This window comes from Triturus cristatus, chromosome 3_1 (assembly GCF_964204655.1).
Source record: "Triturus cristatus chromosome 3_1, aTriCri1.1, whole genome shotgun sequence".
Classification (NCBI taxonomy): Eukaryota; Metazoa; Chordata; class Amphibia; order Caudata; family Salamandridae; genus Triturus; species Triturus cristatus.
The window spans coordinates 1,043,513,019-1,043,539,442 of NC_140583.1; the positions used below are offsets into that span (position 1 = coordinate 1,043,513,019).

Genomic DNA, 26,424 nt, shown 5'->3' on the forward strand with positions numbered 1-26,424 from the left:
TCGACGGAGTAGGGTCACTGTTCCTGGTAAAGACAGTGCTCGTTGTGCATGATTTAATAGCGCCACTTCTATGAAGTGAAATCCTATGTACCATGCATGCACCGATCAGTGTAGAGGTTATGTAAACTGCAGAGATAGTATCGCGTGCAATGATCTTCCAGAGCTACCATGTACCCTGCGCTAACGGAGCTGGCATCCTTCATTTCAAATAAAGAACATACCCACGCCATCGGTGCAAGCTGTATCCAGCTGCATGAGTGTGCAGAGACAGAGTAGGCGAGGGCAAGCACTCTGTACAGCTGGTGTCTGCCTCCCCCTCCTTACCCACCTCTGTAGATTGACGGCCAAGGAGCTGGCAGCGGACACACTCCCTGATTGACATCTCAGCGGTGACGTCAACGCTGGCTGTGGTCGCCATGGCGACGTCTTGGCAGTGAACTGTGAAAGTCTGCAGGCCCCGCCTCTCCCCTTCCCGGTGCCCTGACGTCAATTGACGTCACCGAGGGGCGGTGCAGGGCGCAGGCCCCGCCCCCGGCCGAGGCTGAGCTCTGCCACCGGAGCCGGAGCTGTTCGCGCCGCTTGCCCGGGCTGCCGTACCCGGTGCCGCCTCCGCTGCTCCCCGGCCCCAGCATGGTCATGGCCGAGCCCCCGGGGCACCCCCAGCGCGGACCAGTGCGGGTGGGTTTCTACGACATCGAGCGCACGCTGGGGAAGGGCAACTTCGCCGTTGTGAAGCTAGCGAGGCACCGCATCACCAAGAGCGAGGTGAGTGCCTATGAGGACCTATAGAGGGATTCCTATAGACTATGCACATTCATCCATAGATACAGATACATGCAAGCCAGGCCCTGGATCCCCAAGAGAGAGGTGAGTACACGTGGGGGGCTAAACAAAAGGTCCTAGAGACGCACCACATACATCCACAGAAATGTGTACATGCATTGAAAGTAAACACGAGCCAGGCATCACCTCACTAGAGCAATAATGCATATAGGGACTTAGAGGGGCGTAACTCCCACCCGGCACACGTCCATGTGAGGCAAGATCCACAGATGGCATCCCCCGCAGCGATTGACTGCTTTTTGCAGTGGCACGTATAGACCACCACCTAAATAAACTGCGCTCCATATATATGTCCAGAAGAAAGAGGTACTGCATCACCCGGTGTTGAGAACATGTAGCGGGGCACCTAAAGCTACAGCAAAGACTGACCTATGGTTATATGCAAGCCACCAGTCCGGCACTTTGTCGCTGAAAGTGAGGTGAGTGCATGTGATTTGTATAGAGCGGCGCCTGTGGATTTTGCACACACACTTTGCACAGTCGTGCATTGGAAAAGAGATAAGACATGTTGGGGAGCACCCGTGGATTTTGCACACGTCTAGCACCGTTCATTGTAGCAACTCCGTGCCACACGCATTGAGAGGAGCGCATCTGGGAACTTATGTATGACTCGCGTGTGTGTGTATGTATGCATGTAGCCTCTACTTCTGCCCCGTATAAGCCAAGAACCAACAACATCCGCGAGGAAGATAAGTGTGTGAGGACTTGACACAGGGATGTGGTGCCTGGACCTTAGCTTGCACTCTCCTCACCATTGTTAGATACATGCATGTAGAACCGTTAGCGGTGTGCCTATGGGTACTGCACTGACATCCCGAGACACGCATGCATGCAAGTCAGGAGCCACCCTGAGAGCGTGTCTTGTGGCTTAAGAGAGAGACCTCGGGGTGCATGCAGCACACACACCCCCTACAAATACATGCTAGCTTAACTCAAGGCATTGCTACACCAAGATCTAGGTAAACAATGGGGGGGGGGGGGGGCAGGGGGGGTCCTATAAGCTTCGCACGCTTTCCTGTGCACAGTACCTTTGCGTATCAAAAAGAGCCAGTCTCCTCATCACTAAACACCGGGTGAGTGCATATGGAACATACAGAGTGCTATTTAAAGATACGACACAACCCAACAGGCGCAGACGCATGCACGTCAAGAGCCAGGCAAACATGTCCCATGGAGATACTACACACATCCACAGATAACGTCTCTCACACACCCACTTCGATTGTGACTTGCATGATGTATGCCCATAGTGTATATATTACCCATGCCAAGAGCCAGGCACCACTTCGCCAGCTGCAAGGACAGTGTAGCAGAGATTACAGAATAGCACCTTTAAATACTGCACAAACCAGCATGGAAGCAAATGTCGCACGCTGCATTACCAAGAGGGGCGAGTGCGCGTGTACACGTATGGCGATTTAGCAATATAGAATACACCCTCCTGCTGATTGAAGCCCAGACTGGTGCACCGCGTAGCCAAATCGAGGTGATTCGCCCGGGCCCCACGAGTCACTGTATTCATACACAAATGCCTGCACGCCAAGATCCATGTTGCAACCTGTGGGAGACCTGCTAGATAGCAAGCACAGAGAGAACCTCAAACGGCAGGCAGGCACCTATGGGCTTCTCTTTTCCGGTGTTATCATACATTTGTGTCTTTCCCAGGGTCCCTCAAATCCTTGTTTCCGTACCGGGACCCCACAAATATTACCCATTGCATGCTTGTGATGCTAATCATTTCTAAATAACATGTTATATTTCATCAGTTTTTGTGTGACCCTCTTAAGGATGTTTGGGGTCCTGGGCAAGACAAACTTTAAGGTGACACCCCTGCCTTAAAACGCCTCTGTTCCATTCACCATGCAAACGCATATAGAAACGGATAGGAATGTAGCTAAAATGTTTGCAACTTTTAGACGTTTTTCTCTGACACGCAAAGTGATGATGGTATGTGATTATTGGTGGATGATGCCTCGTAATGTTGAAAACCCCAATAAAATGTTATTAAATAAAGAAACATAAAAACGGGCACCCCGTCACCGGGAGCCGGCATACTGCATACAGGAACATTGGAGAGGAGCTTGTGGTTACCAGTCCGACGCCTGTAGACATATACACATTGGACTTTAGCAGCAACTGCCCCTGTAGTGATGCGCCTATATGTATAAATACCCACACCGTACGAGGTGTCGGTTGTGTATAATGCTTAAGAGCCACGTGTATTAATTATGTATGAGCAGTGCGCGTAAAGCCTGCACCCGGACTCGGATATCGCACACCACGGTCCCCGTACGCGCACCTGCTGTCGTGGCACCTTACACTCGTCCAAAAAGTCCCTTCGAGATATTCCAGCGTGCCTTGCACACTGCTGCAGTCTTTTTAGCTCTCATCTCTGCAAGACTTAAGCCATCTCTTGCATGACCCTCAGATGACCTTGCGAAACAATGCAACATGGTGGCCCAACTTTATTTGCTAAAAGTTTCAGCCCGACTACATCCACCTTTGCTTTAGAAAACAACGTTTGAGAATTGCAGACATTAAATCCATTCGTGTTAGACATGAGATACAAGGTGCAAGGTTATCTCGGCGGGCTGAGCGCCCGCTGCAGAGTTGTAGGTAGGGCCGTCGGCACCTCATTCATATCACCTCAAGAAGACTCCGCCGTTAATCCTAGGAGAATTTATTACATGAGTACTCAGAGTTGAGCAATAATTACAATGTATGTTTAAGCCCCGTGACGTACTTCGGCTTCTGGAGGAAAAAGTCCCCGAGTCATCAATATTGCAGGTGGCGTTTTTGGTTCCATCAACATTTTAGTGCTTGTAAAGTAGGATTTTTGGCTGCAAGCAGAATCATTTTCTGCTCTGCACACTCGCGATGGGGTGAGATGCGCGGTTTCTCAGGCGCCACAGGCATCCGCTTTCTTTATTGCAGAAATGTCAGGCCTCCTCCGACAAAGCTAGTGCGTGAAGAATGACCGCGTAGTCTTTCTGAAGAAATGTTGTTTTCACTAAAACGTATGTGAAATGTATATTTAGCTCGAGGGGAACTTACAAACGAGGCATTGGTGTTTTCCAAGGTCACATTTTGAAGTCGCGATTAAACCGTTCTTGCGTGGCCAGCGGCCCAGCGGTCTGTTGCTCGTGGTACACATTAAAACCGGGTTAACTTCTTCAGCTTGGGTCTGTAATTGCATACTTGATTGAGATGAGTTTAACGGACCTCGCTCCTACGTTATATGCCAGGGCGTACTGTACTCTCTAAAGTTTTGTATTTTACGCACAACACCTGTTACTTTCCCCTATAATATGACAGAAATAACTGAAAACAAGGTGACCTCAACCTTTGTGAAGGGTCTTCAACTTACTACGCGGTAACACGTGTTGCCGATTTTTAGATATTTTTTGTTAAAACCTGCAGGTTTTGCAGCAGATCATGTATTATATCGCAAATCCATAAATTATGCAGAGAACGTAGTGGCCTCAAAATGCATAAATTCTGTGGCCCTTAACAAAATGCACGAAAAGTCCTCTCTATGCATGCAGAATCTTTCTGGCTCGTACCACTCTTGCAGTGTCAACATGTCATGTATAGTTCCTATTAACATGTAGCGTCTTCTGCTGGTGGTGTTCAACCTGTTTGTAGGCACCTGTAAACTTCCGATGCCATTGAGAACAAGAGGGAGAAAGGCAGAAAAGGAAGAAAGATGAAGTAAGAGAGACTGGAAACCAGTGACAAAGATAGAAAGCAGGGATGAAAAAACCCTGCAAGAGTGGGACATAGAGACAGGAACTGTAGGGTGGAGGAAGAAAGAGTCATGAGGTGAAATCAAAACTAGGCCTCCTTGATATGCGGCATTGTGGGTTGTAGGCCCAAAAGAAAAACTTTGACCCTTTTATTCATTCATATATTACTTATAAAATAAGCAGTATATTTGACCACAGAGGACATGTGAAGGTTATAGTAGGTGGGGACGCCTGGACTGTAATGACTAGAGAGGGCATCGGGGTGTGGAAGCCAAGAGGAAACTCAAGAAGGCTGTAACTGACTCGACACCGGAAAACAGATATGTCCTGGTTGGCTATAGTATTCTCTCTATTTTTTTTTTTTTGTCTTTATAAATTTCACATCAAACACGTGAGACAATATAACATGGATATAGCCATAGCTGCAAGTAGAGTAATCCATTGTATGTGGACAAAGCTACAACAGCGTCATTTACAGTCGGGGCAATCAGAACTTAACATAAAAATGTGATCAAGTGACATAACTCCAGTAGCAACAATATTGCACCCCAAACCCCTTACGCCACCCCAGGAGATGCTGTCATATTGCAGCAAGATACTCCAACAGTTTCAGATCTATACTTTACTCATGTACAGGTATATAAGGGAACCCTCGTCGCAGCACATATTAGGTAGGATTCAAAGAAACGTATTCAATCGTCACCATCTGCCATCTCTTTAGCAGTACCCCTCTCCAAACCCCCTACCCTGGCCATGTATGCCTGATAAGGACCCCAAATATTGTGAGATCCTCCCACCTTGGAGCTACCCCAGGGATAGGTATCAAACTGTGTTTTACAGTAAACCATGACTGTGTGCCATTCTCTTGGCACTACTAGCGGGCCGCGGGCCCAGCGCATAGCCACCCAACGTCGTACTAGGAGCAAGCCAATAGCTATTAGTTGCCCGACACCATTCTGCACCTCCTTGTAACCCGGTAGCGCCAAAAGTGGAAAGGGATCTAGCACCACCCCAGTAATAGACTCAAACTCCCCAAGCACAGCTCGCCAGAATTCCTGCACGCCTTACAAATACCAGACGAGGTGCGCAAAACCTACCTCTGCAGCGCTGGCAGTCCACACTGTCAACCAAACCATGTCGGTGCAAGCGGGCTGGTGTGTAATACACTCTGTTGATATACTTAAATTGCAAAAACCTATGTCTGCTGTTCAGGGAGACAGTCTTTGGGACGGAGCAGCAATACCGCCACTGCTGGTCTCTGATGACTATCCCCAACTCACCCTGCCACTCAAGCTTGACCCTGGATACCTCAGGCATGCGTGCCTCCTATACATATGTATACAACCTCACTACTAGTCTGCAGGGGGAGGCTGTCTGGAGAAGCGGGGTCAATGCCAGCATTTCTGGAGGCTCCGGGACTTCCTCATCTAGCAGGTCTCGTAATGCGTGATGTGCCCTATCATCAGGGCCGGACTGGGAGCCAAAACCGGCCCTGACAAAGTGCTCGGCCGGCCCCCTCGGGGGGTTGGGGATGCGGCCGAGCTCTTTGCCAGCGCCGGTTTTCGGACGATTTTGTTACAGGGCCGATTTTGTAGCTATGCTGCAAAAATGGCCCTATAACAAAAACGGCCCCCAGGGGCCCAAAACTGGCCACCACCTGTGCCGTGCACCGGGGGTTTGCCCGGTGCCCACTACGGCCAGTCCGGCCCAGCCTATCATAGTGTTACAGCAAACAAATGATGGACGGACTGCTGACAATGCAAACATTCTCCCCCAGTCAAAGGATCTGGGTTAAATCCAACGTTCTTTTGCGCACTACGGCTCCCCAGTTTGGACCCAGCCATATGCAAATCAGTCTTGACCCTGTGCCCCATGGGAACAGTCCAGACCGAACTGCCAGGCCAGGTCCTCCCTGGACCGGAAACAAGCATCCTGTGACCGGTTTCAGGGTGTGTCACCCTTCTTCAGCCAGGCTAGCTTGAATCCAGTGGCCCAGTGAGTAAGGGACCCACGTCTGGGCATACCCATCCCACATAGGGCAAAAAGTGTTACAGCAAACAAATGATGGACAGAATGCTGACAATGCAAACATTCTCCCCCAGTCAAAAGATCTGGGTTAAATCCATCGTTCTTTTGCCCACTACGCCACCCCAGTTTGGACCCAGCCATAGGCAAATCAGTCGTGACCCTGTGCCCCATGGGAACAGTCCAGACTGAACTGCCAGGCCAGGTCCTACCTGGTCCAGAAACAAGCATCCTGGGACCGGTTTCAGGGTATGTCGCCCTTCTTCAGCGAGGCTAGCTTGAATTATAGGCACACTGTTCTCGCCCAGTTCCACTATCAACCCACTCCCTTACTACATCCCTTCTAATCATCATGCTGTCGCCAAAGAAATCTCCCATCATGTGTATACCCAGCTCATTCAATCCATACGCTGCGCTCCTGACCCATGGGAAACCATGCACACCAGGCTAAGGGCATATGGGGTGGATACAATAAGGATCCAGCCTGTCGCTTTAGTAGCCTTAGCAATGAGTATACCATTGCATTTAAGTAATCAAAGACACCATGACTGTGCACCCCAGTTCCAAACAGCGTCTGAGGCAGCCGCAGTGTTGCGCGCCAACCATAAGTACGGCAAGTCCAGTGGGCCATGGATCCAGTAATGGGCGAACATACACTGCACGGCCCTATCATAAGTTTCTATGTCGGGGGTGTTCAGCCCCACCCCCAATGTGGTATGGCAATTTGAGGGTTTACCAGCGCACCTGCGGGTGCTTCCTGGCCCACACCAGGCGAATCAGTCCAGAGGCAAGTGAACGTCGCCTGGGGCAGCAGCATAGGAATATCATGAAAAAGAATTAGATCCGGAATGGCACTGCCATTTTAATGATTGCGATGTGTCCCGTAAGAGCTAACTGCAACCTAATCCACCATTCTATGGCATCTGAAAGTTTCTGTTCTGCTTTGCCATAGTTGTCAAACATGACAGACCCAGTGGTTGTGTGTACCTGTATCCCCAGATAGACTACCCCCTGCAGTGGGGGATGGATTCAGTGCACTAACTGCACCGGTGGCATAGCTGTGATGAGTGGTAAAATGGTGGATTTATCCCAATTGACTCGAAGCCCGGAGTGTTACCCGAACTGCACCACCTCATGCAGCACTGGTGTAAGATTACGCTCCGGATTGCATACGTAGAGTAACGTATCATCAGCATAGGCCGATATAATTAACTTGTATCCCGGGAATCACAGTATTGATGTGCTTGGTATTCACCCAGCCCACAAGCCAAGGACTCGGCAACCAGAGCATACAGCAGAGGCGACATGGGACAACCCTGTCTGGTGCCTCTCATGATAGCAACAGGAACAGTGTGCAAATTAGGAGTAATGGCAGTCGGTTGGGTATAAAGTGCAGTCACCAATCGCAAAATGACGTCTCCTCCAACCCCTATGCGTTGCAGAACAGCTAGCATGATGCATCACTCTGCTGAATGAGAACGCTTTTCTCAGCATTGAGAAAACGCACTGCTGCGCATACCTCGGGTTCCAATCACTAAATAGTGTTGAGCAAGGTTTGGAGATTAAACGTCAAGCTATGTCCTGGAATAAACCCGGCTTGTTTGGGTCCCACCCCTGTCCCCCCTCGGCAGTAACTGGGCCAAAGGATTAGCTATTATCTCTGCATATATTTTAGTGTCGACATTCAGTAGGGACAGCAGACGGTAGGAAGAGCAATTATCCGCCGGCTTACCCGGCTTCAATATGTTCACTAACAGGGCCTTGCGCATTGTGGGAGGCATACATCCATTTGCAGTCATCCCATACCTGGTTTCCTTATAGGTGGAGATGAGTTGATCCTGATAGGCCTTATTGAAGGCCACCGTAAGCCCATCATGCCCACTGGTAAGAGGCCCTGGGTACTAGCCTTAAGAGCTGCGAGTATCACCCTAGGGCACAGCGGGGCCATGAGGTGTTCTCCATGCTCAACAGTAGGCCTCTGCATGGCGATGTGTGCAAGATAATCGGTGGCATCGCTGTCATCGTAAGCGAGCTGCGGCTTGTATAACTCTGCTTAATATCTGCTGAAACACTCCGATATCTGCTCAGGAGCACATAGTTTCTGCCCCTGATCAACCTGTATCTCAAGAATCGCGTTATCCTCCCGGTGGGGGCGCATCATCGCCGCCAGTGTTGTATGGTGAAGGACAGTGACCTAGTGCAAGCGTGCAACTGCGTGGTTGTCTAAGTGGTTCACCTCACTTTGTGCAGTTTTATGAAATTCCTCTATCTTAATTCTGATATCACCCAGGAGACTTGGTTCATCGGTTTCTCTGTGCCACCGCTCTAGTCTTCGTCTCTAGTCTGGCTAAACAACCCCGTAGCGATCTGAGAACACGCGTGTATTTACGTACCTGGCGTCACGATGTCTAAACTTTGAATGCTTCCCATACTGTCACACATTTATCTACTGAGCCTTTATTGAGCCAGAAAAACTCAGTGATCAGGTTTCATGACTAGCTGGCGCAGGCGGAGTCCGACAGCAAATACAGGTGAAAGCGCTATGAAATGTGGGAGGCAGTGGTGTGTGCAGTTCCAGCTCTAAATGGACCTGCAAATGGTCCGAATATGTACACGGGAGCGGCACCTGCATTGACTATTCATCGGTGCATGTTGTACATAGCAGCCAATAATGTGTGAACCACTCCCCAGTGGGGGGATGTATATCGACAGATATCCAACAGACCCTCCTGTGCTGCTATTTCAGCAAGGGGACAAGTCGGCACAGAAGGCCTCTGAGGAGGACTTTTAGGTTGATCATGTTCTGGGCTTAAGGTACAGTTAAAGTCACCCCGCCCCCCCCCCCCCAAATATACGGGATAGGTCCCCCCATGGTGTTAGTAGGTCATTCAGGTCATGGTAAAACTGTGGATTGTCATGGTTGGGAATTATGGCCCAAACTAAGCGGACCGCTAAATCGTCTTTACAGCAACGCGTCACAACATATCTGCCTCTCTAATCTACACACACCTCCTGCAATTTGACACCTGACCCCTTACGCACCCTGATCAAAACACCCCTGGCGTGCGTGGTGTAACCTGCCGCCACTCAATGTCCCTGCATTCCCCGCTGTGTCAGGACTCCACTCCCTGGTGTCAGATGGGTTTCCTGCAGTATGGCTACATCTACCCTGTGACTGTAGAAACAAATTAAAAAGTCAGTGCACCAGGGACAGAAATGCCATAGCAGGATAATATCCCCAATTGCTCATACAGCCTTTGCTGTCTCAGGTGAGGTGACCTTTGCAACCAGTTTCAATCTGTGCTTTTAATGGAAAAACATAGGATAATAAGTAACTGCACTTCTAATGCCTGGGTGCTACTGAAAAGGGCCTGTGCTCTCCCACTGTAAGTATTGGACTTGTGCTGAAAAGTGCAGGTACTCTCCCCTTTTAAAAAAAAAAATAGAAGCGCAGGTATTCAATACCTGTGAATACCTACCCATTTGAAGCAATGTTTTCAATCAGTGCTTTATTTGTCATGTTAACAACTACTCGGTTTTTATTCTGACTGTTCTAAGCGCTGTAGATTTCCGACTTCTCTATAGTAATGGGGCATGGAGTGAGTGATTTTATTTTGTGGTTTGTTGGTGGGATTTCCGCTCTCCAGGAACTCTGCTGGGACCAGCCAACTAATTTCACATAGATGTTCCATCATCAACATAACATTAGGGTTTCTGGTTACTCTGACAGTATTGTAATTGCATTTATATAGTGCTTACTACCCCTTGCGAGGCATCAAAGCGCTTTTCGGCGTGTAGCATGCTACTCTGGAACTAAAAAAGGATTAGTGCCGAATTAGTATAGGGAGATATGAAATGCATTTGAACGATGAAGGTGTGAGTATGTTATTTGGATTGAAAAAGGATAGAGGAGGGAAGGGTCTAGAAAGTGTTTTTTGGAGATCATAGCGGTAGGAGGAGGTTTGGGATGAGTAAAGGGGAGGTGGAGGGGGGACAATTCAGAGGTAAGTGTTTAGAAAGATTTGTTTGGGAGATCTGAATAGTAAAAGAGGTTTGAGATGATGCAAGGAGGGGTAGAGGAGGCAAGAGTCTAGAAAGAGTGATTTTGAGGATCATCGTAGTAGAATAAGGTTTGGGATGAGTCCGAGTGTAGGTAGAAATATGAAGATACACAAGTGCATGGAAGGTATATATGTATATGGAAGGTAATATATCTAGATCTAAGTTGTATTTAATAAACTCGGAATTTCAAGTGTTGCTGTACTTTAAGATAATTTGTTTGTTTTTATAATTTTGTTTGTAATGCAATTTCAGATTAGTATAATAAAGATTTACTCATTTATGCTGTGACCTATTTACATGTTAAACATAGATTAATATAACCATAAGTAATATTTGTTAGTTCTGCTTAACAAATGTACATATTTAGGTAGTTAACAGTGAATCTTATATTTGGAGTAAAGAGTTCCATAGTTTGGTTGTTTGAACAGAGAAAGATGAGCCACTTATGTTTTTTTTTTCTTGTATGGTGAGATTTGAGACGAGGTGCCAATCTAGAGCGGAGGTTCCTTTGTTGAATGTATTTGGTGATTTTATTCCTGATGACGAGCGGTCCTGTTGCATGTATCGCTTTGTGGTTGATACAAAGCAGCTTGAATGTGGATTTTCTGGCAACCAATTAACCAATTTAGGGCCTTCCTTCAAGGCAGGGGTGGTGTGCACTTTTGGCTTATATATTCTGGCAGCAGATTTCTGAATCCGTTGTAGTCTTTTCATAGTTGTTAAAGATGATCCGTGGTAGTCTATTTGCGTAACCGAGTTTAGACAGAACAAGACAAATGGTAGCCTGGACCGTGTGTGGAAATCCAAGGTTGGGGAAGATGCATCACAGAGTTTTTATAGTAATGAAGCTTGACCGTGCTAGGTTATCCACTTGGACATTCATTGATAGCTTGGAGTCCATGGTAATTCCGAGGTTTCTCAGATACTTTAGACGGTGTTCCCAGATCATCAGGCCAGGCGGCAAATGCGTCCTAATTTTATATGCTGCTGACCCAGGCACAGTCTACAAAGCTTTGGAGACGTTTTTAAAGCCTGTGAGTTTTTCACCAGTAATTCTTGTGGCTGCAAGTACCTTTAATGTAAGGGCAGGTGCTTCGCTTCTAACGTGCACTTTATATGTGGTGAGTATTAACATCACCCGTCTCAACTTCATTCATTCCCTTAATCGACCTAGAGAGAATGGAAAGTTGAACAAGCCCCACCAGATTTCAAACTGGTTCTCTTCAGGTTAAACACCTACCCCTGCAGAAGCTGCTAAACCCGCTGGTATAGGCTACCAACAGTGTTGCTGTCAGTTGCTTAAGTTGCCTTTTGGGGTGCAAATTTAACAAGTACAGATGTTATTTTTTGTGTCCATTAGGCCTTGTTTGGGTCGCACAGCTGCTTGCTGCCGGATGAAAGTACTTTTGTAGGTAGCAACCTTTTCTATTTCCCAAAGACATACTTTTTTCTCAAAACCTAAAAGCATTTAGTAACCTTAAGTATTGTAATGGTACTGTGTTTGGTTGAATTTGCGTTTATTTTGCATTTTTTCCCCTGATGCTTTTGCCAAAGCTCAGTTATGTACGCTATCTAAGCGAAAAATTAATATTATACAGAGAAAAACACAAAGAGGCATGATGTAACCTCCAAAGAACGTGAAATGCACACAAGTCTGTTTAGCCATGACCTCATCGCATCAGCTACCCGCGATAAGCGATTGTGGAATTCAGATAGGAGGGCAGAGAGGAGGCAAGCGCCGCGGGTTTAGCAGTAAAAATTATTTCTCGTCTCTCTGCTATATTGCAACAGCGCTGAATATTTCCAAAGTAGAAATACCGAATTTTCAATTGCTGTTCGTCCAGGCCACTTTAATTTGTTATTGTTTTTCATTTCTGGCTTTGTTTAAGAGAACGACACTTATCAACTCTAAAATATGAGACCCGGCGACCTTGTCAAATGGAATGTTTTACATTATGTTACAATACTGTTACACTTGGGGTATACATTTAAAAATGTTAATAAATGTGCAATTGCGTTTTGAGAATCGGCGAGTTCAGAGGGATTTTGAAATCTTCACCGAGTAAGGATGTAAAAGGAAATGTCTGCATGAAGTAGATTATTATGTTTTATATCATTTTAAACGTTTAAAAACTATTTGCATTTTGCTGCCATCTCACACTATTTACCTGTGTTTTGAAAGTTATTAACGTGAGCGTTTTCTTTTGTTTGTGAATTGGATTCCATATTTTCCTTTTTTTGTTACAAAAGCGTTACTCTTTCCTGTTGTCCTAACCAATCAGAAAACTAGAAGAGACAGGAGAGATTAACACGTCTTGCAGGCGGTTCTTTGGGCTTCTCGTGCAAAGGTCTTCCATCGAGTGGCTTTCCTTGCTAGCAACACCGCTCTCTAACTGACAATCAGTCTAACCATCGATTACCACGGCAATGACAGACGCTTGCACGCGCTATCCATCACAGTCAGGGGACAGTGTCATACACGCCCAACAAGCTTTGCAATGAGCACCGCTGACAGCCTCAAGATGTCATTATCCCTCGGTGTATCCAAGCGCCTGCCCGCTGCAGAGCTCGCGCACATTCCGTGGGCGACAAACGTGTGACGTAACAGCGTGGCCTGACGCTCAATAGACTGCTCTTTAACCCCTTCCCTGCTCATGACGGAACCGTTCCGTCATGAGCCACGGTTGTCGTGTGCTCATGACGGAACGGTTCCGTCATGACAATCCTGCCGGCGGCCGCTCCGCCTGCGCGGCGCTGTTTCCCCGCCTGTGCGGGGCGACAACGCAAATGGGCGGAGTCATGACGGAACCGTTCCGTCATGAGCACAGCTCAACTGTGGCTCATGACGGAGCGGCTCCGTCATGAGCACAGGCCCGCCGCGCTGCCCCCCTGCCCCCCCCAGCGCTGCAGCGGAATGTCCGCAGCAGCGAAGGGGTTAAGTGGCCAGGGCAGAACTTGTCTATACACCCCTGTGAGGCCTACTCTGACCGCAGAAGCAAAGACCCTTAACTTTTCAGTCTGTGAGCCACCACCCTGGCCTGAATTGCCCCTATCAGAGAAATGTTTGCATCCTGAAGGGTCCAGGCTAAGATTAGATACTGCCTCGCGTTCCTAGGACGTTTCTCAAATGGGTACCACTGAGTAGGGTAATAACCAGCCGGGGCCCATGCAGGTAAGAGCAGTGTGGCTGGTTTAGGGTGGGAGGGATTCGACAGTTGACCATAAGGGTAAATTGAATACATTGATTTTCCCTCGTAGTCGTCTGTCGTATCCCCCTTAACCTGGCTCCACCGCTCTTACCTGCACAGGCCGCGGTTGGTTATAGCAGGGCAAGGGGAGGACTACATTTTAGCCATGTTGTACAGTTTTTAGAAAAAAAGATTATTATACTGATTGGACAACTCCGTGTAGTAAGCAGATTATAGCTACAAAAAATACCAGCTGGCAGAGCTGTTCAAAGCTGCCAGCACACTGAAAACCATAAAACTGCGCTTCTGTCTCACACCTCATCTTCCACCACACTACTTAGCGTTGCGTCCCATTACAGAATAACAGCAATTCCGTGGCCTCACTCACAAGATGGAAACACTTCCCACATAGGATCACAAAACAAAGACCACACCCTTCCACTCACACCCTACTTGGCAACCTTGCTGCTTAACCCCTTCGCCGCGGCAGGAATTCCGCCGCGGCGCTGGGGGGGGTTTGGGGGCAGCGCGGTGGCGCTGTGCTCGTGACGGAACCGCTCCGTCACGAGCCACGGTTGAGCTGTGCTCATGGCGGAGTGGTTCCGTCACGACTCCGCCCACTGCGCTAATCGCCCGCACAGGCGGGGAATTAGCGCCGCGTGGGCGGAGCGGCGGCCAACGGCCGCAGCATGACGGAACCACTCCGTCATGAGCACAGCGCAACCGTGGCTCATGACGGGAGTGGTTCCGTCATGAGCGGGGAAGGGGTTAAGTAGATATGTGCTTCAGTGCTCCTCATAGGTGTACTATACAAATGCTGTAATGTAATTTAGTCAACCCAGCTGCATAATTTATTGTATTGCATGTCAAGAAAAGTCACATTATGCAGCGTAATCCAGCCCATTTTGCAATAGTATTTTACTTCATTAGTTTGCCACATTGACATATTTTAACACTGTAATGAGAGAACGTTTGCCCTAATAGTTTGGTCACCTCAGTTGCTTATTACTGTATTTGGGTGTCAGTCAACCTTTGCAAAGGGCCTTCCACTGCATGGCAACGTATGTTGCTGCATTTTTTTAAAAGTAACTTTTGATCCGTTTGAGCTAGAAATAACAAAAATAAATTAACATCTGCAAATTAGGCAGTAGACGGTGGGTTACGGGCCAATTGCAGCAAATTCATAATTATTGTAGAAAACATTGTGGCCGCAGTATCGCATAATTCCAGTGACTCTATAATACTGAAAAGATGTAATTTACAGTGCTACATAAAAACGCAAATATTGTACTGGTAATGTTTGTGTACAAACGCAACTTAATCGTACCAAGAGAAAATTTCTTTACCCTGGCATAATTTCATGTAATGACGTGAAACTTGCATTATCAAATGTTTTAAATTACACCACCTAGCGAGGATTAAAGTTTGGTGCAGGCGCAAGGGAACATGGGCAAAACGAGAACACTTGCAGCTATTGATCGCAAAACGTGTGTTTCTGTGCTATTTGTTTTGGCTTTGCCAACATGGATGTAAGGACGTATTTTATGCTGAAATATAGGAACAAATGCCGGTTTTGCATTTTTTGCTAAATTTAGCATAATTATGCAATAGAAGAAATATGTGAATTTCACACACCCCTATTTACTATATATAACATAATCACTACCGACATTCTCTTGTGGTATAATAATTCCTGCTCAAAAATATACTTGCATACTAGGCAATTCTGTTTCAGCATCATTTATTCAAATTATTTGTGATATTCTGTCTATGCACATGTATCTTTGTAATGCAGTAAAGTTGATATTGAAATTTGGTGTTTTGTGTAACATGTATATATTGTCTTTGATTTTGAGATGGACAAATCAATTCTTGACATCAATCTTCTCCTTCATAATGTCCGAATATGTCTTTGCCAACTAAAAATAAAATTATGAGCTACTCAAAGTACTAAGATTCATGTTTTTTGTTGAAAGGGGGCGGTGGAGAAAACTTGAATTTCTGCATCAGAATATTTAAATAAGCCATTAAAGTAATTTTTGCATCGTTGATTAGTGAATATAGAAAGAAGACTATAAAACACCCCTAGAAGTAACAACGAAACTCTCATGTGAAAGGCAATCCCAGAGAGCCCAGAACCACAGGAGTCCATGATCATAGATTTGTTAGTCTACCACCTTTCTTAATTACCTATTGGGGGTACATGTTTGTGTATAATGCACCAACATACTCATGGGCGACCAAACTACTTTTCATGGAGAAACACTAAAGTTGTTATAGGTTTTGTAAAAAAAAATGTACCCCTTACCTAGCTCTTCTCACCACAGCTAGCTCAGAATACAGTATGCAAACTCTGAACATGCTAGGAAGCAGCAGGCATTACCTTCTATTCTGTGTTATTATACAAGTTTATTGCTAATTTCAGACATTTTTATGCAGTACCGGTTAAAGCTTTGACAACGTATTGTAGCTGACAACTTGTTCACTTGTAACGCATCTTTTAAATAATTTTCAGCGTCCCTCTCTTGAATTTATCAACCACTCACCATGTCTTTCCACCTTCCACATATTTTGAGATCCCATAATCCTACGGTTAAACCCTAAACACATGAACACGAGCGTACAAAGATAGAATCCCTTGTTACTGTGTAGTGACAACATTTGGACTGTGGAGATAAAAAATTAGACCGGTCCAATGTCATGCGGATAAAGAGATAATTTGTGACAATTTGATCATTTGTAATTCTGCTCTTATGATCTATACATGTTAAGGTTTTATTTTGGAGTAAGGTGTTTTAATGGGTTGCACTTCATTACATATATAATACAACAATGGTTGGTATAACTTTCAACAATGGACTGGTATAGGATAACACATAAGAAACACAGCAACAACACAAGTGGTTGTTCTACTCAGAAATACAGAACAAATAGAAGTGGTGGTTCTACATGAATTAAGTGATTTTATGTTGTAAAATCGTATTTTATGAGACATATTGCAACATATTTTGAAGTGTTTTTATGATATTTTATATTCGATCAAATAATTTTTAAATAAAAGGACAGATTTTTGCCAATGAAAGGGTCTCACATTGTGGTTGCTAAATGATGTACGTGTTGTTTGTATGTTTCAGTGGATAATGATTAACAGATAAATATAGAAAAGATTCACAAGAAGGGCCTTTTTCTGTTTCTAGGTACCATGGCCCTGTCCCTTTAAGGGTTGCGCTCTCATTTTTGCGGGTACGGATAAAGAGACGCAGGCAAGAATGTAGATCCTTTGCCTGCTAACTAGTCTCCTGGATAGAAGACCAGAAACTAAATTGCTGAAGGCCAGGCAACCGCTCAAAACTTGGTTATTTTCTTTGTAACTTACACTGGTATCCAATTTATACATATTTCTAAAAAATTCAGCACAAAGACTCCCTTGGGTAGTTGCAGGCTTAACAAACACAGCAACTACAAGCATTAGCGCCTGTAGTGCAGACTGAACTATCATGTTCTGTACAAAAGGAACCCGATCTAAAGATTTAGTCTTAAAACGTGTTTCTCCTATAAGTATATACTGCCTAAGAGGATGTTCAAATATTGTGGTGAGGCAGGAACAGCTGTCAGATTGGTGTGTTTGAGGAACATTAAGAAATGTGATTTCACATACTTACCCATAAATAGTTAATTCTAGATGTGAATTCAGATTTTTGCCTATGCAACTGAAATGTGATATAGTTGATTTTCTTTCTTATGTGTGAAGCTCTATACTTATTAGGTAATTGAATACATGAGCCAAGAGTCAGTGAATTGAAGTTGTAAATTAATTACGGAGTTCCTTAAAAGAAAAGGTGTGGCAAGGGAAAGATCTTATTGCGTTGTTAAATAATTGATCAACATGTTTCAACAGTAATTAAATTGAGTTAAAATGCCTCACTCGTCAACCGGTCTGAAGTTGATGTTCCATTTCAGAGCCTTCGTTGACATTTGTCCATCATTCAGAGAAAGTTTGGAGAGGTGATGTAGGTAGTGGCCATATCACAAGACCATTTATTTCCAAGGAGTTGCCTTAAAATGTGCTTGTACTGGAGCATTTCCAACAGTGTGGACCGGTGTAAGCACAAAAGACTCCTAGGTACAAATTCCGTTGTGCTTAGAAGCATCATCCATGTGAGCTTTGTGTTGAGAGGCGTCATTGTGCCTGAAATGTTTCTGCTTATAGTCAAGGGTCTTACACTGGTAAGCATTATTCACGCAGAACTCTACAGGCAAAGGAGCGTTAATGCTGAGGTGTTTAGCTAGATAAACATCTTGGTGATCAGGTTTGGAGATACTTATATGACCTTATCGTTGAAGCGTATAGAAATAGAAGCACCATAAGTACCAAACTATACAGACATGAAATCATTAATGCTGAACTACACAGACGTGGAAGCATTTATTCTTAAATTAAATGCATGGACGTCTTGTCTGCTGAACTATCTGCAGAGAAGCATTGATGTTGACCTTAATAGACCCAGAAGCATTCATTCTTAACTGTAGAGGAACAGACTGGTCTATAAAGGCATATAAGCTTTGTCGACACCGAACTACATAGGCGTAGAGGCATTATGCTGCCCTATGTAGATGTAGAATCAGCATTAGCTTCATATAAGCATCACCAATTTGAACTGTGTAAGCATAGGAGCAACAGTGCTGGACTGTATAGACTTTGAAGCTTTGTTAGCGCTGAACTAAATAGACACAGAAGCATTAATAATGAATAACCAACATAAAAGCAGTAATACCGAATACCCTCGACATAGTCATTCATTCTGAGCTATAAAGGCACACATGCATTGCCAAGGTTCAACTCTGTGGACCTGGAAGCATTACTGATGAAATATGTAGGCATAGAAGCATTAAGGATTAGCTATACATGGGCACAAGCTATATGATGGACTACTAAAATTTAGAAACATTAATGCTGAACTATATGGATATATAAGCATAGGCATGCCAGCTTTGGCAGTGTTGAGCTACATAGCCATAGAGTATGAAAAATAGGGGATTGATTCAATAAGGGTACCAGAGGCCAGAATCAATAAACTATTATAAACATATATTTACCTCTGAACCCATAAATCACAAGTACTATTTAATCATCAGTCCTTTTTATTTGGCTGACAATAGGCTCCTATATTTTTTAGCGAAAAAATATAGGAGCCTATTGTTGTAGAGTTTACCCTGTATATAGAAAATTGTGAAAAAAGCAAAATGATATTGGTTCTCTCAGCCAAATAAAAAGGACTGATGATTAAATAGTACTTGTGATTTATGGGTTCAGAGGTAAATATATGTTTATAATACATAGCCATAGAAGCATCGATGCTGAGCTATCTAGGTGTAGAAGAGTCCGAGTTGAGCTGTATAGCCATAGACTCTTTAGCATTAATGCTTGCAAGTTTAAAAGCCATACCATCACTAATATACATTCTTAAGCATTGTTAATCCTGAACAGAATTAACATAGAAGCCTGGACAACGCTGAGCTGTAGACACATTACCTAAATTATTCGTTAATTATGTTAGACGCTTCACAAATGCCGAATGATATAGACGTGGGAATCCTAATTTCTGTATCAGATAGAGTGAGGGGCAGCACCAGTGCAGAACTATATATGCACCGTAGAATTGAACTTCTATTAAATATACAGGTAATTATGTACTCTATGTGCCTAGATTAACTATAAATGCATGGGAATATCACAGGTGCAGACCTGCCAGGCATATATAAAATAAGTATACATTATGTTGAATGGTATAGGAACATACATGGGTATCATCAATGCTGAACCACATGCACACAGATATATCGGTGCCCAACTCTGGTCGGATAGAAATATTGAAGGGCCTATTTGCCATTGCATGTTACGGAGTATGATCTTTAGAGATAAACCGTATTTTATTACACTCAGGACTTTGATTCGAAGGCAAACGTTTAACTCCTGTTCCATCTTCACCCATCATTAGTCGTTTACGTTTGATCATACATTAAAGATGTGAACCTCGTTTCACCATGTGAGCATGGCATCAAACATGAATTCCTCTCAGAAGTTGATGGTAAACTTTCTGATGCTGTTTCATTGATAACATCTTAATAAATCTTACACAAAAGTCTTACCCTTTCCTGCCTGGTGGATTTAAGTCGAAGACCACGTTTTATCTGTTGACACAGATGTTGTGTTCACAGCTGGCATTCAGCTAAAGCATGCATGCATATTCAGGAACAGATTTCTGCTGTCATTTAACATCTCTGCCCAATTCACACGTAACATGGTAGTGGACACCGACCTGGGGCTATGAAAAACACACTGCAATAACCTGTGAACTTGGACTATATATGCAGTAGTTCAGTCACTACCACATGAATGTTTAGATTGCCTTTTCGACCTCAGAAACTGCAGAAACAGCAGTATCTCGTATGGATATCCTAGAAATGGAATTCATTTGGAATTTTAGGGTTTTAGCTCAGCCTTCTGATTTTGATCAAATGAATACCACTAAATTAACTATTAATCACACCTGTCATTTAGTACTTAATTTGAGCCGGTGGCTGTCTGTGAGATCACCGGCACTCATTTTTGGGGACCAGCACAACAAGATTGGGAAAAACTCACAAAGGAGAAAGGAGGAAGAAAAACCGCCACAAAGGGAAGAAGCAGGAACCCGAAAGAGTGAGATCAAGGGGAAGGGTGTGCGCCTTGGTATTCGGTGCACCAACATTTAATGCCACTGGCCAACACTCACTGTTTCACAAATTAAGCACTGCGGTCATGTTTGCTCGATGTATCAAAGACTGTAGCAGCCAGTGCTGTATAAAAAAACAATCATAGTTTGCAACGGGATAGAACACAACCCAGTGCAGTTGGTCGGCTTTGATTGAGCAAAGTCCTTTACAAGGAATGATTCTCGTGCCAGTGACCAATAATGTAATATGTAGTAGAATATAGCGCACTGCGGTGACCAGTCTTTTTAGGTCAAGCCTGGGCAGCGCATGCGCTGCTCTGCAAGGCATGCTGTATTGGGGTATGCACTTGGAGCCTTGCCCACTCTCCGCCCATATTTGTCATCGGCTTGTGTCATTGTCCTTCGTAAATTCTGGCTTCTGATTTGTAAATAGGCTTGTTAGTCACTCCTTAGTACCGCCTTGTCTTAATTTGTAACCTTCCATGAGGGCACCCCCTTTTACATGTGCTGTTACTCGGTAGGCTTTAATTACAGCCTCTGAGCACTATTTCGTTTAAGGTTTTACTTGTGCCTGCTGTTGTAGGCAGGAAACGCTCTCACAACAGCTTTATTATTTTTTTCGCACGGCACACATGCTGATAGTGGCAGCTATACCTTTACTATACTTGCTGCGCCAAACGCGGCTGAATGTTTTATTAAAAACTATTTATTTAAAAAAAACAATTAAATTGCCCCATGCCGCACTTACACTTTAATTTCGGCCCATGCCCCTTTCCTCAACCAACCGAGTCTAAGTATAGGGGCTTGGTCGCCTTTAAAGTGAGAGAGCGGCAAGGGGCGCTATTACACACAAAAAATGTTTTTGTCAACTTGACAGACCAATGCTTTTTTTGTATAAGCGCCCCATACCGTGCTTTCACTTTAATGGGAAAAACAACAATTGATTGACAGAATGCAGAACAATGTCATACATTCACCCCAGTACAGAGATCTGGGCCTAAATCCATCGTTTTTTTGCTCACCATGCCATTCCAGTTTGAACCCAGCCATATGCAAATCAGTCTTGACCCTGTGCCCCATGGGGACAGTCCAGCCCGAACTGCCAAGCCAGGTTCTCCCTGGACTGGAAACAAGCATCCTAGGACCGGTTTCGGGCTTTCAGCCCTCGTCAGCCAGGATAGCTTGATTCCAGTGGCATGGAGAGCACGGGACTCACGTCTGAGCATACCCTTCTCACTCGGGGTGACAAATGCAAAAACAACAATTGATGGACAGAATGCAGAACAATGTCATACATTCACCCCAGTACAGAGATCTGCGCCTAAATCCATCGTTTTTTTGCTCACCATGCCATTCCAGTTTGAACCCAGCCATATGCAAATCAGTCTTGACCCTGTGCCCCATGGGAACAGTCCAGCCCGAACTGCCAAGCCAGGTTCTCCCTGGACTGGAAACAAGCATCCTAGGACCGGTTTCGGGCTTTCAGCCCTCGTCAGCCAGGATAGCTTGATTCCAGTGGCATGGAGAGCACGAGAATGTCTGCATTGTCAGCATTCGGTCCATCAATTGTTTGATGTAATGCTTTTCGCCCTAAGTGGGATGGGTATTCCCAGACGTGGGACCCGTGCTCACTACGCCACTGGAGTCAAGCTATCCTGGCTGATGACGGCTGATAGCCAGAAACCAGTCCTCGGATGCTTGATTCCGGTCCAGGGAAGACATGGCTTGGCAGTTCGGGCTGGACTGTTCCCATGAGGCACAGGGTCAAGACTGATTTGCATATGGCCATGTCTAAACTGGGGTGGTGTAGTGGGCAAAAGAACGATTGATTTAACCCAGATCTCTTGACTGGGGGAGAATGTCTGCATTGTCAGCATTCCGTCCATCAATTGTTTGATGTAATGCTTTTCGCCCTAAGTGGGATGGGTATTCCCAGACGTGGGACCCGTGCTCACTACGCCACTGGAGTCAAGCTATCCTGGCTGATGACGGCTGATAGCCAGAAACCGGTCCTCGGATGCTTGATTCCGGTCCAGGGAAGACATGGCTTGGCAGTTCGGGCTGGACTGTTCCCATGAGGCACAGGGTCAAGACTGATTTGCATATGGCCATGTCTAAACTGGGGTGGTGTAGTGGGCAAAAGAACGATGGATTTAACCCAGATCTCTTGACTGGGGGAGAATGTCTGCATTGTCAGCATTCCGTCCATCAATTGTTTGATGTAATGCTTTTCGCCCTAAGTGGGATGGGTATTCCCAGACGTGGGACCCGTGCTCACTACGCCACTGGAGTCAAGCTATCCTGGCTGATGATGGCTGATAGCCAGAAACCGGTCCTCGGATGCATGATTCCGGTCCAGGGAAGACATGGCTTGGCAGTTCGGGCTGGACTGTTCCCATGAGGCACAGGGTCAAGACTGATTTGCATATGGCCATGTCTAAACTGGGGTGGTGTAGTGGGCAAAAGAACGATGGATTTAACCCGGATCTCTTGACTGGGGGAGAATGTCTGCATTGTCAGCATTCCGTCCATCAATTGTTTGATGTAATGCTTTTCGCCCTAAGTGGGATGGGTATTCCCAGACGTGGGACCCGTGCTCACTACGCCACTGGAGTCAAGCTATCCTGGCTGATGACGGCTGATAGCCAGAAACCGTTCCTCGGATGCTTGATTCCGGTCCAGGGAAGACATGGCTTGGCAGTTCGGGCTGGACTGTTCCCATGAGGCACAGGGTCAAGACTGATTTGCATATGGCCATGTCTAAACTGGGGTAGTGTAGTGGGCAAAAGAACAATGGATTTAACCCAGATCTCTTGACTGGGGGAGAATGTCTGCATTGTCAGCATTCCGTCCATCAATTGTTTGATGTAATGCTTTTCACTTTAATGGGGGCCACGCCCCTTTCTGTAGACATGTCTCGTCTAAAGAAAGGGGTGCAGCCGATATTGAAGTTAAAGCGCCGTATGGGCGTTTTTACAAACTAGCATTTGTAATGCAATAGGAGTCGCGTTTACAAAACTCGCGTAAATGCGATACCTATTGCATTGCAAATGCCTGATCAATAATACTGAACTGTCTCGCTCGCCTGTTCACTGGGGGAAATGAGCACCGTTCCTAACTGTGAATGTAATTGTTGTGACATTAATTCCTATCCCTTCTTGTTAATTTGTATGAAATCTGAAAATCAAAGAATTTGTAATATCTCTTTAAACCTGTCAGCCTTCCACTTGTCCTTACCATCACCAACACACTCGCTACATGTTTGCACCCTACCACAATCCACTATTTTCAACAACATTTGTAATAAATCTATACAGAAATACTCTGCAAGCCTGTTAAATACAAGTGTTTAATACCCTGGGCTGCACTGCAGTCATGCACTGACAAATGAAGATGTTTTTCTAAATCGAATTAGCACCAACCCTCCTACGATTCAGGAAGAAACTGAAACCTCACCAATTCAAGGAACACTACCTCAGAAAGGTAAAGCTACCAGGATGGGAGCAAGTCAGCCATTTTCCTCTGCCTCCGACCATATGTATCATCACTGGGACTTGCCCCCTGTACGGTGCTCCATGGAATGAGTTCTGTAAAATGTACCATGTGCCAATAGAAGCAGTATTGTATTCATATCGGGAGTTCATACCAGTCTAGAGACTGATATTCTTGTAAACTTTCTCTTCCTGTGTGGGTGGTAAAACGGGTCGTGCGGCCTACTCAAATCCCAACAGGGTCCCTATACCCAGTGATCCAGTGAACCACTAGGCCGTGGTAATCACACACTGTGATCCGGGTGGAGGCTGTTGGTGCGTGCGCTCCTCTAGGATCTCAGTGAGCCCTGACAACCGCGTGTCTTCTCAGATCCACTAGGATGTTTGTTCTTTGAAACACAATGCTGAATTCGATCTGCAAAAGATTAATCCTTGGTTTCCAGTTCACTGCACCCTTATAGTACCAACATTTATTGATCCCTTGGTGGTGGAATGGAGTAGATCCAGTTTGAAATCCGTAGGTCTACATGCAAATGTGGGCTGGGCAGACTGTTTTGTGGTAGTGTGTGATGCTGGCTTAAATTTAGAACCTGGGTAATATTTCCCAGGGGGAAACCTTCCTTGTGCAATTGTTAGTGTTTACCACTGAGATTCCAGTCTGACAAAAAAGAGGCCCATACAATGGTTGCTTTGATTCGCAGATGTTTCTTCTGCTCTGGATGACTTTTGACTCCAGACCTCAAACAACATATCAGGCACACTAAAGAATCCAGTATATACTTCAAGCCTTTGTGAAGTGATTGGGAAGCACATGTCTGTGTGCTGTCATCCCACAGAGTTCAGTAATGCCACTGGTAGCTTCTGTGCACATGTTAACCTCAGTGCTTCTTAAGGGGCAATGGGATTATGTCTGCATCGGATCACTTTACTAGAAATAAAATTCACCTTCTTTACTGTGATCTCTCTACTCTGAAAGATCACTAGCGGGATCTGGACATATCTTGGATATTTTTGTAGGATCCCCTCCCACGGGATACCTTCTGTGGCATGCTTCATCATCTTATCCTCACCCACTGCGTCGGGCCCACCCACTCAGACTAGGTTAGGTTTGTTAGCAGCACTTACCTAAGAATGAGGGATTTATGTGACAATTAAATTTGCCTTGTGGATCCGCTCCTCGTTTAGTTTGAGGTCCTTTTGCAATGTTAAAAACAAGATGTTATGGGTTATCATTCCCAGATATATCAGTAGGTCGACATGTTTCAGCCTCCTGTGTGCTTCTGAGGGCCAGCAGGCTTTCTTCAGGAACATTGTATACATTGAATCCCTACAAACAGATTTTGTTAATACCATACAACAAACGCATTTTTACACATACAAGTACGACTCGTGCACACAGAATACAGAGGAAAAGGTCTGCAATTGGCTGTATTATGTAGAAATTTTGAAAAGAAGATATAGTTTATAACTTCATAGGGGTCTTCTCTTACCCCATTTATAATGTCACATCATGCTATGTGTGTGCGTCAATGTTGGATCACTCCACTTGCATGTCGTCACACTGCATTTAAACATCCTATAAATACATTTAAAAAGGCAGACACAATAAGGAAAACGAATAAACATGGTTTGTAATGTGCGTGCATGCTTCATACTTGTATGGTATTAAAAAAAAAATCGAACACATGTTTACACATATAACAGTTTGGAGGGATTAAATATATACATTGGTTCTGAAGAAATCCTGCAGACCCGCAGAGGCACACCTTTTCAAAGGATCTCCAAAGTAAATGAGAAAAGGATCCATAAGGCAATTTTAATTCTCACATAAATCCCTCATTCTTAGTTAAGTGTTCCGCTAACAAACTGCACCTAGTGTGAGCGGGTGGGCTTGACGCAGTGAGTGAGGATCCAACAAAAATATCTAAGCTATGTCTTGATCCCACTAATGATCTTTCATAGTAGAGGGGTCACAGTAAAGAAGATTACATTACTACAAATACGGTGGGTTGTGAAAGGGAAGCCTCAGCGTCCCAGCTACTTACTCCTCTCAGGTGTTATACATTGGATCACTGCCGTTCTACAAATCCTATTTATCCATCTCATTGTGGTCTTTCTATTCCACAAAGTAGACTCAACCCTTTGTTTTAATTGTTTAAACTCTCTCTCCAAATATGGGACGCACAAAACTCAAAAAGTGCAGTTTTTATAACCTGCAGAACTGACACCCTCACAACGCTCCTGTTGCTCAGATGGATGGAGACATATCTGCCATGACTTCCTCTATAGAGTGCATGCCTTGAGTTCTCCATTTCCCCTGTGTGGATTCTATTGAGACCTACTCAATCGGGGA

General features: G+C 45.1%; 1 protein-coding gene across 1 annotated transcript in view; it reads left to right on the forward strand.

Annotated features, from left to right (window-relative positions):
* The first annotated feature begins 485 nt into the window (after positions 1 to 485).
* Positions 486 to 26,424, forward strand: part of SIK2 (salt inducible kinase 2) — a 352,896-nt gene continuing 326,957 nt past the window's right edge. Inside the window, exon 1 of the mRNA XM_085645799.1 lies at positions 486 to 765. Within this exon, the coding sequence (XP_085501925.1) occupies positions 631 to 765 (135 nt within the window). The 5' untranslated portion in view covers positions 486 to 630. The remainder of the gene's footprint in view (positions 766 to 26,424) is intronic.